Here is a 15,789-nt window from a genome sequence, read left to right as displayed (position 1 = left end):
CACTCTGACATCTAGACAGCGTGAACACCATCCTTGCCTTCAAGGAACTTGGAGTCTAGTGAAATAGTTCAGGCCTTGGAGATGTAAGAAAGCTGTGAATTCTTCTTCCTTCATATTTCTCTTCTCTGGAGAACGTGATCCCAGAACGTCCTAGCTTGCCTCTGCTTTGCTTAGGACATAATGTACCAGTGTAGAGTCACTGTACCCTCGTCATCACTTTGCAGAGCCCAGTGGCCTAGTGAGTGTGGTGGGATTGGATTGTATCCAATGACTAATCCAGCCCTATCACGCTAATCCATCCATATAAAGTGGTAGGATCTTTACCAGGCATTAGATCCACCTGTATTCATTACAGGCCAAGAAAAGTACAAGGTGATCGTGAGCCGTGTATCCATAAGGAATGACGTTTGCTTGGTTTGAACTCTGGTGTGTGATGACTGCATTTCTAGGGCAGTCGTAGTGTCTCTGGTGGCGGTGGGGCAAGGCAGGGTCAGGACCTCTAGATCCAGGTGAGCTGTCCTGCAGAGATTCAGGTAGAGTAGATGTCTCACGGTGGATTGTCTTGAGGCCAGAGGCTGTCCACAAAAGAATTTTATTTTGTGTTCACCATCCTTAAAGATGTTGAATGAGTTGCCAACATTGAAAAATTGGGAAGTTTTTCATAACCACCCAGATACTTGTCTCCTTTTGAAAAATTGTGAGGTATGGCCACATGCGACCCGCCTTCCTGCCTGAACACCACCGGCTGGATCTGAGCAGGTTGCCACCACTCCTGATTTTTCTTCTACTCGATTCTGCTTCATGCAGGCATCTTACATGTCCAGTGCTTGTGGGGCCTTGAGCTTTGACCTGTGTTTGGACATAGCCTCATGGCTTTACAGCAAGTATTGCAGGGAAGAAGTGGCATTAGGCATAAAATCAGGAATCTATTTTATAAATGCACTTGGAAATCAGAGATTATGAAAGGGGACCAGGCAAGAGATGAAAGAATCGGGAGAAAGAACTGACCGGTCCACTTCAAGAAGAACTTTCAGACTCATCCCATACTCTGCCTTATTCCTGGAGCTTTTATGTGCACCCGACCTATTAGTGCAGGAAGCACTGCCGTTTGGGGGCTTCTGTAAAGCCTGTGTGTGTGCTGGGGGGGCGGCAGTGGGAGCATGTGGCCGCAGCAGGAAGTTGGGGTCCACAAGGAAGGGCAGTCTGGACAGAGATAGCCATCAATGCTGTTTAAAGGGTTAGGTCCCATGGAGTCAGTGGAACTCCTGGCAAAAATGGAAATTATCCGTAGGTTATATTCTGGTAAGTGAGTGGGCCAGGACCACGTGAATTGATTATCAAGCCACAAGTGTTTGCTCAATGCCTTCTCTGTGCCCGTCTCTCATTATGCACTTGGATGGCTCCTTGCAGGGGTGGTGTGGGCGAACACAATGCACATGGCTTCGAGAACGCCTCCTGGTGGAGATGAGATTGCTAAAGGAGACTTTCCTCGTGGATTGCAGTCCATTTTCTTTCCTGCCTTAATAGACCTCTGAAGGTCCCTTCCGGCTCTAAAATTCTGTGCAACGGGGAGTCGCCACACCGCCGTGCTCTATCACCCACCACTGCTGGGGAACGTGCCTCCGTACGGAGAGCTGGCGTGGTGTCCTGGCGATCAGATCTTCATTACTGGAAGAAGATCTCAGAGCTGAGGAACAGCTTTTTTGTAATTTCAGTCCAAGATGGATTCTGGAGTAGGCAGTGCTCTTCCAAGAGGTGTGGGAGGAGGATGGGATGAGAAGTTAGTCGTGCGGGATGAGTGTTGATTGCGTGCGCTCCCCGGCAGCGGGGTGCTGGGCTGGGCACGGGGCTCTGGGAGCCTCCCCTGAAGGGTCTTGCTGTCCTTGGAAGGTCATGGGCTGGGCCTTGTACCCAGCGGGGCTCCTGGACCTTCCTGTTGAGTGACGCGCTGCCCTCTTGCCAGCTGTGGTTAGCGCCTGTGTACCCAGCCCGAGAAGAAATAGCCCCTGTATTGGGTGAGAGCAGAGGAAGTTACCGAGCGGTCCAGCACAGGGAAGAACGTGCTGGAGGGGGATTCTGCCCCCCGCCCCCTCCCCAGGCATTCAGCCTTAATGGCCCTTGTGGGGATCTAATGGGGGCGGGGGTCTCGGGGACTGGGGATACTTGGGGTAGGGAGGTCGGAGCAGAAACAGTTTTCCAACTGGTACAGAAATTTTTCACTGTTTGAACAACCAGTCTGACTGCACTCGTGCTCTGCCTGGCTGCCTGCTGGGACATGCACTGGGGCTGGGGCTTAGTGGTCCCCTGGTCCCTGGTGGTCCAGTTCCTTGCTCCCCCTCTGGGCCCTGCCACAGACCCGGACCCTCTGCTTCTGAATCCCTGGACTCCTCTGTCCAGACTTGCTGGCCCCCAGATCAACTCCATAGGTTAGCGTGACCTCCATCCCTGCCTCCTACTGTTCCCAGCCAGCTGCAGCCTTTTGCTGCCTGATATGGGTTGAACTGTGTCCCCCCACCCCCCAAAGGAAGTTTAAGTCCTAACCCCCAGGACCCTTGAATGTGACCTTGGATATAGGGTCTTTGCAGACGATCAGGTTAAGATCCTGGAGCTTGCTGGGCCCTCATCCAATATGTCGGACCCTTAAGAAAAGAGTTTTGGACGTAGAGACAGACACACACAGAGGGAAGACGATGTGAAGACGCGAAGAGAGCCCATCTATGAGCCAAGGAATGACTGAGGCCACCAGAAGCCAGGAAAGAGGCCTAGAGCAGATCCTTACAGCTCTCGGAAGGAAGCAATCTTGCTGACACCTTGGTCTCAGACTTCCAGCCTCCAGAACTGTGACACAATACATTTCTGTTGTAGTCGAAGCTGCCTAGTTCGTGGTATTTTGTTAGGGCAGCCCCAGGAAACCAATACATTGCCCACGCCCAGAGTAACATGCCATTGTGGTCTCTTTGGGCCCTGCTAAGCCAAACAAGTGGTGTTTTGTCCTCCAGGTTGCTGTGGAGAGGAGCAGTCTGTCATCTGTGTCTCAGACACCTGGCCTGCGGGGCAGTTAACACCAGCAGCAGGAAGGGTGGCCTGCTTTCCTGTTGCATTGCCAGCCTATTGCCAGCCTATCAGTGAATGTGGGGTATGAGCTCCGGCTTAGCATAGCTGCCAGGGTACCAGAATTCTGGTAATTCCAAGAGATGTGCGTGCAGGAAGGCTTTAATACAAGCTGCAGAAAAGAGACACTTTTTTTTTCTTCCCCATTTAAGTGGATTTCCCACTACTTTTTTTTTTTGGAATATAGTTGATTTACAATGTTGTGTTAGTTTCAGGTGCACAGCGATGTGAATTGAGACACTTAATAAAGCAGTTGATTTCCCGATACTTTTGATGCTTCTCTTGAATATACCAGAGAGGACTTGGCTGGAGGTCATGTTCTTCTCTGGTTTAGCCAGATTCTATGTGCATTCCCAGCATCCTGGTCTTGAGCCCCCATCTTGAAAAGAGAAGGTTGGGCTGCTTTGGAAAGCCTTTCAGGCTTTGTATTTCCTAAGGACAGACCCCTGTGGCCATGCAGACAGGACCCAGCTCCCGGCCACCACCTCCCTCTGTCCCTGATTCCTGCTGTCTGGGATGCCCTCCACTCTCATGACACACCATTGCACTTAGATGTGGAGGGAGATACTTGTTCGCAGGGGTTCTTTCTGAGCAATGGGATTAGGGAGGATTTTTTTTTTTTTTTTTTTTTTAGGAATTCCTTTATTTTTATTTATTTATTTATTTATTTATTTATTTATTTATTTATTTTTGGCTGTGTTGGGTCTTCGTTTCTGTGCGAGGGCTTTCTCTAGTTGCGGCGAGCGGGGGCCACTCTTCATCGCGGTGCGCGGGCCTCTCACTATCGCGGCCTCTCTTGTTGCGGAGCACAGGCTCCAGACGCGCAGGCTCAGTAGTTGTGGCTCACGGGCCTAGTTGCTCCGCGGCATGTGGGATCTTCCCACACCAGGGCTCGAACCCGTGTCCCCTGCATTGGCAGGCAGATTCTCAACCACTGCGCCACCAGGGAAGCCCTAGGGAGGATTTTTATTTTCTCTTTCGACTTTTCTGTTTTCCAGTGTTTTCTCCCTGGACCTGTATTACTTTTATAAGTAGGATAAAATTGGTTTCTCTGAAATAGAGGAGCGGATGGGGGCTGAGCACCAAGGTTCTCTCTTGCTTCGCCTTCCCCAGTACAACATCCCACCCTCCTCGGTTCCTCTGGAGCGGTGGTCTCATGTTCCGGGGATCCTTCTGGGGCTGAGATGCACAAACTGGAGCCTGAAAGGGCCCCGGTCTTTTTTATATGGCGCAAGGAGCATCCAAGGATGCCGGGCCACGTGATCTCTGCCACAGAAGGAGGCGCGTTCTGGGCTGGGAGTCAAGGAGACCCCCATCCCCTCCTCCCCCTCCCTTCTCTTCCTCTGTGCCAGGGATAAAGACTGCACTTGCTTTCTGCTGCTGGTATGTAAAATTAACATGTTCTGATGGGGGAGACACTGCAGAAAAGGTACGGAGAGGACAGAACAGGGGCACAGCCTTGGGAAACAGGACAGAAGGGGCCAGGGAGCACACAGTGCTTTTGGACACCACGTCCCCACCCAGCTGGCTCAACTCTTGTGCACAGAGTGTGAGTTCCTCTTACCAGGTGTGCAAATGCGAAGCCTTCTTGGTTAGCGGGCTTTAGGGATGGAGAGGAAATGCTCAAGAGGCTTGCATAACAACCCAAACATTTGTGGTCCCGGAGGATTTCTTCTTTGCTCTCAGAGCATCTGCCCCGTGGGGTTCGCTTTTCTTTCTCTGCATCTCTTGGGCCAACTTGACTATTTGCCGCAGTTTTCAGCCAACAACACCCGTTCAGAGGAAGGGGGTGAGCAGTGGATGCTTTCAAGTCAGGAGTAGTTCGTGGGTTGGTTTGATTGTTGTACCTTTCCAAAAAAAATTTATTTTTTATAGCCCTACCTCCAGCCCCTGGAGGCAGGGTGAACTGTTGCAGAGAATGCTGTTCGTCCTTGTCTTTCTCTACGTCTGTGGTTCTCAAAGTGGGGTCCCTAGACCAGCAGCATCAGTATCACCTGGGAATTTGTTAGAAATGCTGTTCTCTCAGGCCCCACCCTAGCCCTCCTGAATCTGACCCTCTGGGGGTGGGCCCTGCAATCTGTGGTTTAACCAGCCCTCCAGGTGACGCTCATATGTTCTAAAGTTGCAGGCGGCTGCCTCGGTCCCCAGCATTTTAGCATTTCCCTAATTGGATGAGGCTTTCAGGCTTCTTTGCAGAGAGGGTTTTCTTTGTTTTTTTGCTTTTTTTTTTTTAAACTTACTCATGCACTTTCCTGAGGAATCTTGTTTCATTCAACTCTACCCATTTCTTCCCCATTTTGTGTCGTCTTCTCTACCCGGAATGCCCTTTCTTAATGTTTGAGGAGAGCTTATTTTGCCCAGAATTTCTATACCTGTTTTGCAGTGTTGGTTCTTTGTGCCTCAGGGGCTGGCCGGCCTTCCTTGGGAATCCAGCGGCCTTGGAAGTGCCTTTGTGGCCGCACCTCAGAGAGATGATTGCCTATTCCTATTTCCCAAAATAACCAGAGTTCTTTCTGACAGTTTCCTCTGGCTTGTGAAAAGCAACACTCTCAGTGATCTTGAGCATTATTTATAAAATGGAAAGTCACACCTTTTACTGGAAAGTCTTCTAAATCTGGATTAGCAGTGCAGAGCGATTGAAGTCCATAAATGCTGAGTTTCTGAGAAAACAAAACAAAAAGGTGACGTATGGGTGGAAAATACCACTTCGTGGGTAGAGAAGCTTCTGAACCGTTGAGCGGTGTGACTTTTTTTCCCAGGAGAGGTTATGGAAGTCCTACTTGGGGGCGTGTGTAGAAGTCACAATTCAGCCTGGTCACAGAAGGAGATTCCAGATGTGGATCTAATGGCCTTGGGGCTGGCGTTGACCATTACAGGGCAGTGCATTTGGGAGATTGTCCAAGGGCAGGGACTACCATGTTATAGGAATAGGAGCCCACCCAAACTAGCTTATGAAAAAAGGACCTTTATTAGAAGGATATGGGACATCTCACAGAAGCCCCCGCTTAAGGACCGGAAGGAAAAATCAGCCGCGTTGTTTGTCCTGGGTTTCTGGGATCTCCTGATGTCTTATGCCCATTTCTGGGTTTGTTTCATACCTATTTTTCTCTGCAGACTTGCCTTTTTTCTTTAGTAGCCAGTTAGCAGAAAATGATCCAATGGGTGAAAAAAAATAGTGTCTTGTCATCTTAATTTGTACTTCTCCAATTCTGAGTGAGAGTCAGCATCTTTTCTTCCTTATTGGTCATTTGTAATTGTTTTTCTGTGACCCACCTGTGTACGTTCTGGGCTCTTTTTGGATTGAGCAGCTTGCTTGATTTCTACTTCATACTATGTGAAGGGAATTGATTTGTCTGCTCTCCCTGCCCCTTCTTTGTCTTTCTGTTGTCTGTTTATCTATCTTTTTATCTACACACACACACACACACACACACACACTCACTCACTCACTCACTCATCTTTAAAGTCAGCCACTGGCAATGTAACTGGACTTGCTTCTGACACTGCTTTGAATTGAGCCTCCATTCATTCCTCAAACATCTATTGAGTGCCTGCTGTACCGGGGGCCGGGGAGACAGAGATACATTTATCTGATACAGTCCCAGCCCTTAGAGCACATCTCTGGGAGGACTGGATTTGAAAGCACATGTTACAGCTGAGTTAGGAAGAGCTCATCCAGCTCCCCAGCTGTCAGCTCCCTGAGGGCAGGGATGGTGCTGTGAGCTCTCAGAGCCCCTCCCCAGCCTGGCGCCTGTTCATAGGGCTCAGAAAACCTAAATGATGTTGGCGGGGAGCACACAGGGCTGTGAGTGTCCCAGACTTTGATTTGACAAGATTTCCAGCTGAGGATATCCTGCTGGCCCTGACCTGTCAGCTCTGTCCATGCCAAGCACCTGGGACCAGGACTGCATAAAACTCATCTTTCTTGTCCTAATCAGGACTTTGTCCTCAGGGGCTTAAGATAAGGCTTTGTGCTGGAGCGCCTCCTCCTCCAGGCTGCCCACTCACTAGCACCTTCTCCTGACACCTTTTCCCTCTGGGCTTCCTTCACTGCAGTGCTTTCTCCCCTCTCCTCTTTATCAGCTCCTATTCTAGGAAAAACCCTAAGGAATCAGTCATGCTTAAGGGTTTGTGACAGTCACTGTAATTCATAAGGCTCCCTCAGGAACTAAAATAGATAACAAAGCCACAAGTCAAAGCAGAGGCTCTTGGGGACAGATGTTATGAACCTGATATTTTTAGAACATTGGGGTAGACATGGCATTTTGGAGGGTTCCTTAAGTTACCCTACATTGCTGTCACACATCTTGCTTCGTACGATGCCTGATCCCATGTCTCATCCCTCCCCTGGGGTTTTTTTTGTCTCATCCGGGTACCTCCCTGTCTGTGGCTGGTTCCTGTCATGGTTTACTATGGACTCTACCCGTTTTTCTTACATCTGGTTAATCCCTGAGACTGCTTGTTAAAATGCTGACTTCTGGGTTCCACCCAAGACCTGCTAAACCAGAGTCTTTGGGTGCAAGGTCTGGGAATCTGTAGCTTCAGCAGGCGGCCCCAATGATCCTGATGAGAGACCAAGTTTGGGAAACAAGCCTGGAGCTTTGCTTATTAGTTGTGCTTAGGGTCTGGATCCTGAGTGTTCAGGCTTTGATTTGATAAGATTTCCTTCTGGGGACCCATCTACAGTTTTCTCAGCCATACAGCAGGGGTTATAATATCTGTGAGCTGGCAGTCAGCTGCCCACACTTGTTGGCTCAATGACACGACCCCTTTTTCCTGTGTTGCATCAGCCCTCATCATTCCCCAGCCCAAGTTCAGGGATTCCCGGTGTGTTTGACCGAGTCTACACCGTATGAGGAGGTTGGTATATCGGGGATCCTAAAGGGATGGAAGGACAGGCTCGGGGTGTTCCAGGCGGACCACCCTCCCTACTAGAATTTCTCTGGGAGCTCCCCACCCTGCTCTTCCAGGCCCTTTGTGCCAGCTGGAGCCAGTCCAAAGCTTGGCTCAGGCCAATATCCAAGGGCCAGGGCACTGACGGGGCTGCTGCTTCATCCATTGGCATCACGAGTCTCTGTATCATCTGTAGAGCGGGCGTCAGGGCCCCTGCCCCGCCTGGATCACAGGGTTGCATAAGGATTCCGTGGGCTGCTGTGCGGGGACCCCCCCTGCAGCTCAGACATGCTAACAAAGACCTTCTAGCACCTCTTCCCCCCAGCCCCCAAGAGGGAGCCCTGCCCTCCCTCTCCCTTTGGGAGCTGTGCTCTGTGAAGGCAGGAAGAGGAGGATGGGGCAGGGAGGCGGCTGGTGGGGTGGAAGTTGGGAAGCAGAGAGGAGGAAGGAAGGGATGGAGAGGGTTTTGTTTCATTCATATTATTACTGTTGTTGTTTAATGTGTTTGAGGGCTTCCTCTGTCTCCGAGACTGTGCTGGAAGCTGTATGTGCCCACTGACCGTGCATCCCAGGACCACGAGGCTGCAGTCGTGTTATCCCCACTTTACAGTGAGGAAACCGAGGCCGAGCACCCAGTAGTAAGGGGTGGACCTGGGATTCGAACCTCTGTCTGTGTGACACCTGAGCTCTTAGGAACATCTCTAGGCTGCCTCAGAATATTTGAGGGGTGTTTTAAACACCCGGTCCAGGTTCCTTTCCATTTCTTGCCTTTCCTGTGCCAGTGGAGTCCTGGTGTCCCCAGCTCTCCTCTTCCTCAGTGCTCAGGGGAGCGCCCCAGGGCTGTGTGTGCTGCCTGAAGGCTGGGAGTTGGTGGGGTGTTAGCTGCCACCTACTTACCCCATCCCCCCGCCAGGCTTGACTCCAGCCAGCATTTCCCGCTGAAGACCTCAGGTCTCCGAGCCTAGGGTCCGTGTTTGCTGAAGCTCAGGAACTAGACTAGATTCTGGGGCCAGTGGCCATGGTGCAGCCTTTCTAGGCTGCCTGAGACTCAGGGTCTGGCCCAGGCTCAGAAGCCCTCCCACTGGGGATCAGACCTAGATGATCCTGCAGGGCAGTTCTTGCCCCTGCAAGAGGGTGTTGTGTATTTTCGTTTGTTTGTTTAAATGTACAAGGCTATATTTTATTCAGTTAGGTACAGTATTCTACGTATCTCCAGTTTTTATGGAATTTGTTAATCCTGTGTTTCAATTCTTTGATGTCATTTTAAAAATGTTGTGCCTGCTTGATTTTTCAGTTTTGACAGAGGTGCTTTAAAGTCCCAGTTTTGGAGGCACGTCCACTTCTTGCAATTCTGAAAGTTTTCTTGGCCGCCCCACGTGGCTTGCAGGATCTTAGTTCCCCAACCAGGGCTCGAACCCGGGCCCTCTGCAGTGGAAGTGCAGAGTCCTAACCACTGGACCGCCATGGAATTCCCTGCAAGAGGGTGTTTGCGAGGAGCTTTTGCGTCCTTCTGTTTCCACATGCTCTGTCCCTGCCAAGGGCATCCGGGGTGTGCGTGATCAGGACCCAAGAACTCAGTTCCTCCTAGGCTGGTACCTGTGGTTATTTCACCTGATAGCCAGTGGGGGCAGCAGAGAGCTACTACTTAACCAAGAAAACTGACCAATCATGAGCCAGGAGTCCACGGGTGGGTGGGGCAGAGTGTGGGAAGGGGAGGGGGAGGGGGAGAAGGGTGGGGGACAAGTCTCACAGATCTGCCCAAGGCAGATGAGGTCCAGGGGCTCACTGACTTTCCCACTGGAAGCTCCTACCTTGTAAAGCATGAAGGATGGAAACGAAGTCTAGAAGTGACTTTAAAGTTAATAACTCCTGCCTTGCTTACTGTTTTTTAAAAATAATTATAATAATAATTATTCCTATTTTAAGGAAGGGGCGTCTGTGCTCTGAAATCACATTTACATCACTTTCCACCTTTCAACTCTACTCTCTCTTTAAAAGTTTTATTCTACATGGGGCAGCCACTGTAATCCACTGATGGGGAAATGGAAATTTCTGGCTTCTCACGTGGATGGCTAGAATAGCAACCTCCCTTGGTCCAATCTGATCCAGCGTCAGCAGTCAGCTCATTTGTGTGTATCTGTCTCCCCTGGTTTCAGCGGAAGAGGTTCGAGTTGAGTTAGAGTTGCCTTTAGGAAAAAATGTGTTTCTCCTGAATTGGGTTGGACGGTCAGAGGCTTTCCAAGCACGGGTCTCACTCCTTCCACTCTGTCCTCACTGGCCCCACCCAGAGCCTTTGGGGCCTGCATGGCAGTGACTGTTACGAGTCTGGGTGGTCACCTGGAATGACCTAGAACCCCAGGATGTAAGCCCAGAGAATGCAAGGGGGCCTCATTCCAGGGTAACTTGAGCCCTGAGCTGCCACTTCAGTTTTGCTTTGGCTCTATCAGGGAGCCTGGTGTGCTGTAAATAGATTAGGGAGTCTTTTATTGAAAAAGACCTGGAAATGGTTTCCTCCCTGTGTGTGGTGTGGTCATCTGGGGTGATTTTTCCTGCTGCCGATGAGGTCACTCAGCCAGAGCCCCGGGGGCTCTCTCCAGATGTCCGCCTGGCCTTCCCCAGGCTCACAGTGGCGTTGTATTTTGGGCTGACCAGAGCTGGCTAAGACCAGGAGGTGGGCTGGGCGGAACCCTTCAGGTGTCTGCATTGTCCCTGATGGAGTCCTGGCGGAGGCTGGATAGAGAGATGCGATACAGGAGAAGGGATTCCCGCCTCTGGGGGCCTGTGAGTGACCCGGGACGGCGAGCACAGGGCAAGGGGCCTCCCTTCGGGCCCCAGCGTCTAGAGCGTGGCTCTGACTGGAGGCAGCATCTCCCTGTGCTTTCAGAGCCTTCTCCCGCAGTCCGCTGGGAAGGCTGCATGGAGGAAGAGGCGTTTTAGTTGGAACTTGGCAAACGAACACAATCCTGACATCCAGGGATGGTGGGGGCAGGAGGTGGTGAGGGTGTGTAAACAATCGGAGCAAAGACATGTTCCGAGACCAGCAAGTGAGTTACCTGGGCTGGAGTGAGGTCAGTGGGAGTCAATCTGGACAGACAGACAAGGTTGCTGTGCTGGAGCCTCGCTGGCCGAGAGGTGGGCTCGGGGATGACAAAGCTTGGACTTTGTTCTCTGTGCCTTGTTGGAAAGGAGGCCGCAAGGGATTCTCCAGGTGCGCCCTGATCCCGAGTGGGGAGACGCGTTAGGGGTGAGGTGGAGAGGAGGTGAGGAAAGTGATGGAGGGGGCACCTCCAGGCCCCGGGAACTGATTGCATGTGGGTGGTGGGACCCGGGAGGAGCTGGTGAAGCCGTGGAGGCTGGTCCCCGGAGCCCCAGGGGGCTGGGTTGGAGGGGAGAGCCTGAGCTGGGCGCTGTGGATGTGGAGACAGCAGTGTGGCCTCCGGGTGGGGCCGATCCAGCGGGCGGAAGAGAGGCCTCTTTAGGAAGGAGACGGAGGCTGCAGGCCGCGTCTGGTCTCTGCCGGAGCCCACCTCACTTTGTTGGAAGGCTGTTTTCTCATCTGAATTTCCCCCCATTTCTCATCTGAATTTTCCCCCATTTCTCATCTGAATTTCCCCCCATTTCTGGATGTTTTCCCCCCAAACATCCAGCCTCGCTAGTCTGTTTGCTTTATTTAACCCTGATAAGGCACTTACTGTGTGCCCCTGTCATCCTAAGCACCTTACAGGTAATAACCCATTTCATGCTATTACAACCCTATTTAGGTACCGTTTTTATCCCCATTGTACAGTTGAGAAAAACAAAACACAGGGTTAGGTGGCTTCCAAAGGTCACTCAGCTCATGAGCGGCCAGGCCTAGGATGCTTTCCACTGCCCTCGGCCTCAGAGCAGTCTGGTGGTCTTCATGTAGATTCTCCAAGTCTTGGTGCTGTCAGCACCAGCCTGAGTGTCCCTCCTCCTCCAGGGAGGCCACTGAGGCTGCCCTCTGGTCACCCCTCCTGGAAGACCCCTCTGCTCTCTTGTTCCTGGTCACATCCTCCCTGCTGCTTGCCTTGTTCACCCTCCTTTTTCTCTCCCTTAAGACATGAAGGGACCGTATTACCACCCGACTCCTAGAGCCATAAGATCCTAAAACCCAAACAGTAGATCTTAAGGTTTTGAGACCACCAATCAAAGCTGGGGGGCAAGAGTATTGGGGCCTAAGGGACCAGTCAGCCCAAACCTTTCATTTTATTTTATTATTTTTTTTAAATTTTATTTATTTATTTATTTATTTATGGCTGTGTTGGGTCTTCGTTTCTGTGCGAGGGCTTTCTCTAGTTGCGGCAAGTGGGGGCCACTCTTCATCGCGGTGCGCGGGCCTCTCACTATCGTGGCCTCTCTTGTCACAGAGCACAGGCTCCAGACGCGCAGGCTCAGTAGTTGTGGCTCACGGGCCTAGTTGCTCCGCGGCATGTGGGATCTTCCCAGACCAGGGCTCGAACCCGTGCCCCCTGCATTGGCAGGCAGACTCTCAACCACTGCGCCACCAGGGAAGCCCCCCAACCCTTTCATTTTAGATGAAGAATCGGAGGACCAGAGAAGTAGCGTGACTTGCCCAGGGCTGCACAGCAGATAAGAGTCGGAACTGAGGAAAAACCCCAGTTCTCTCGAATCTTAATTCACAGAAGCCATTGAAAGATTGTGCTAGTTTTTGCTTTAAATATTTGAGACAATTGAATTTTCAGTAATAGAATTTTGGACTAAATAATGTCATATCCATATATTGGACTAACTTTAAAAATAACTTCATGCTAAAAGCTTATAAATGGGCATTTGGCATGAACACAACAGCTGCCTTGGGTGGATGCCATTATTGATCTCATTTTACAGAGGGGAAACCGAGGCACCAAGGGGACAATTAGCTTGGTCAAGGTTAAACTGGTGGTGAGAGGCAGAGCTGGGGTTCAAACCCAGGCATCTGGCTCTAGACTCACTGCTGTTAATAGATCCTAACCCCTGTGCTCTCCGGCCCTTTTAATGGTTTTGGAAAGATACCCACAGAAGTCCATAGGTGAAAAGAATGTACAGTATGATTTTGTTTTGTTCCAAAGATGTACATATGCCTAGAAAACAAATCAACACACAGGTACCCAAATGTTTAGTGATGACCTCCGAGTTGTGGGATTATGGGTGATACTTTTTCTTCTTTGCACTTTTTTCTACATCACCACGTTGTAAATAGTGAGAAAGTATTATTTTTATCACTAGATAATCTTATGGGAAGTCTCTGCTCACAGCAGTGAAATGGGTAAAGTAGCGTTCAGGGGATGATCATATATAGCTGCAGTATTAGCTTTATTTCTGGCTGGGTATTGGAAGAGAGAGAAGTGTCCAATCAGACACAGCCTCTATAATTCACACGAGACATGGAATTGTAGAACCAGGAAGGAAATCACCCCCAATCACCCAGGTCTCTGTACAGACCCCCGGCCAGGGCTCCTTCCTCTGGGCTTTGGGGTTTCAGATGACAGTGGGCATTTGGGGAGTGATGCCCGGTCGACAGCTGGGGTTCCAGGACGAGGGACCGAAGTGGAGATGCACGAGTTGGCAGCCTCGGAGGAGGAGAGGGGCAATGGGGACTGTTTCACAGGATCCCAGCCAGAAGGCCACCTCCTTCTGGTCCCAGCTGCGTGGAGAAGGGTCCCCAGCGAAGAGAAGCTTTGTTGTCATGGGAAGGCAGGAGAGGAGATGGATATGGGAGCAGGAGGCGGTCGCCTGCTTCCCGGGTTTAGGGAGGGAGGTGGCCCAGTTCTGCTCTGTGACACGCGGAGCTTCTGCCCCAGCAAATTCTCAGTGCGATTGTGTTTTTTTTCTTTCTTTGACTAGAGACCACCTGGGAGCGCCCCAGCAGTTCTCCTGGGATTCCAGCCAGCCCTGGCCCTCACAGAAGCTCTCTGCCTCTGACAGGTACCGTCCACGCGCTACTTCGGGGCACCTTGGGGGCCGGCTGGGAACCACACACACCTTCAAGGGGGAGGCCACGGCTCTGGAGCCTGGGTCTGAAACCTGGCTGCGGATCGTATGGGCCAAACCTGGGGAGGGGTCTAGAGGGCTTGGAGGCCCCGTAGCCTGTTGCCCCGTGGGATGGTAACACCCTGCTAGTGCCGGCAGCAGCTCTGGTCCCTCTCACTCCCTCTCAGGTGCTTAGGGAGGTGGGGGCGTGGCTGGGTGAGGTGAAGCGCCAGAGCTCTTAGCTGTCTGCCAGTGTAGGGACCCAAACCGGGGGCAGACTTGCTCCACGTGGTTCCCGAAGGCCTCAAGGAATAGGAGTTAAGGAGGCAGATGATTACAGGGCAGCTTTCAAACCGAATGTCTGGAAAGCAAATGCATTCCTTGCAAGGATATGAGTTCTCCATCATCATAGGTAATGAAGTGGAGGTGGTCAAGGTAGATATTCCTATAATAGGTGGAGGGTTTATTACTCTTAGGAGACATCTCATTCTGGGATCCCAGGAGGTGGGTTGCAGGACACACCAGTGGGGAGAACACCTTCTGACTTCTTGTGGATTAGACCTTGCATTAAATGTCACCTCCTCCGAGAAGCCTTCCTTGATGGCTCAATTTAGAGTCCTCTCCCATCACTCTGGATCCCCACTTCCTGCTGTTTCACTGTCCTCAGAGTACCCCTCCCTGTTGGTCGTCACTCTCCCACCCCAGACTGTAAGTTTCCTGAGGTGGGGACTCTGTCTCTCCTTTTCTTTTGTGGACTCCTCAGTCTCCAAATGGAGCCTGGCCTCAGCTTTGAGTGAAGTCACAAATGTGGTGTGTAAACCTGGAATTTGAACATCAGTAGCATTGACAGTGTGGGACAGAGGAGGGGAGGCATGGGCTGGGGGAGGGGGGGTTGGGCAAAAGCAGTGACCTCCTGTGCTCACGTGGAGGGGAGGGGAGATGAGAGCCTCGTACCCTGCTTGGAACGCAAATAATTTACCGAACGCATCACAGGAAACCAAAGGAAGAGGTGAAAGTCATAAGAGGACTCTTAAACCCTGGATTGGGAAGGGAGCGGTGTGCAGTGTGAGTGGGTCAGGCCTCACCTTTCCCAGTGGGGTGTCTTTCAGTCTCTTCCACCATTGAGAAGTCAAAGTGGGATCCAAGCACGTTATTTAGGGCTGTGAAGACCGCCAGCCACAGAACTCAGAACCCAAGTGGTGGCAGAATAGACCTGGAGAATCAGCTGAGGTCTGGGAGAGGGGATTGGGGAGGTGCTTCCCACGGAAAGTTCTTCTAGGCTTTTAAAATGTTTTTATTTATATTTGTGTGTGTGTATATGCATGTATACACACACACACACACACACACACACATATTTTTTTCGTTAAAATTTTAAAAAAGGAACCCCCTGTGGGGCAGGGAAATGGGGCATTTCCTCCTGGTTTCCTAGGGGTGCAGCCAGTGCTACATTCTCAGACCAAGTCCTCAGAAATGGGGCCATTCGGCCTTCCTAGCTGTCATATGACAATAGGCATTTCCTGGCTCGATGCCTTGTCTTTTGTTGCTGTTCTTGTGATTTTTTTTAACAATAGAAATGCTAGTGTGAATAATGTGAGGTGTGGCCCTCTATCCTGGCTGGCTCCAGGCCACCCAGACGCTAGAAAGAAAACCCAGCTGTCTTTTCCAGCCAGAGGGGTCCACGGAGCAGGACAGGGCCATGACACAGGCAGGGGGAGGCTGGGTCGTGTGAGATGACAGGTGACAGTGGCCCAGCCTGCCACCCTGCACAGCTTGCTACGCTGGGCTGCTGGG

General features: G+C 51.3%; 1 protein-coding gene across 3 annotated transcripts in view; it reads left to right on the top strand.

Moving 5' to 3' along the window:
* Positions 1-15,789, top strand: part of GAS7 (growth arrest specific 7) — a 199,704-nt gene that overhangs the window by 129,398 nt on the left and 54,517 nt on the right. For all 3 annotated transcript variants that reach the window (XM_068530305.1, XM_068530307.1, XM_068530306.1), the window contains exon 3: positions 13,870-13,950. In XM_068530305.1, the coding sequence (XP_068386406.1) occupies positions 13,870-13,950 (81 nt within the window). The remainder of the gene's footprint in view (positions 1-13,869; positions 13,951-15,789) is intronic.

The sequence above is a fragment of the Eschrichtius robustus genome, chromosome 20, assembly GCF_028021215.1.
Source record: "Eschrichtius robustus isolate mEscRob2 chromosome 20, mEscRob2.pri, whole genome shotgun sequence".
In the NCBI taxonomy this organism is placed as follows: domain Eukaryota; kingdom Metazoa; phylum Chordata; class Mammalia; order Artiodactyla; family Eschrichtiidae; genus Eschrichtius; species Eschrichtius robustus.
This window is presented reverse-complemented; position numbering and strand designations above follow the sequence as displayed.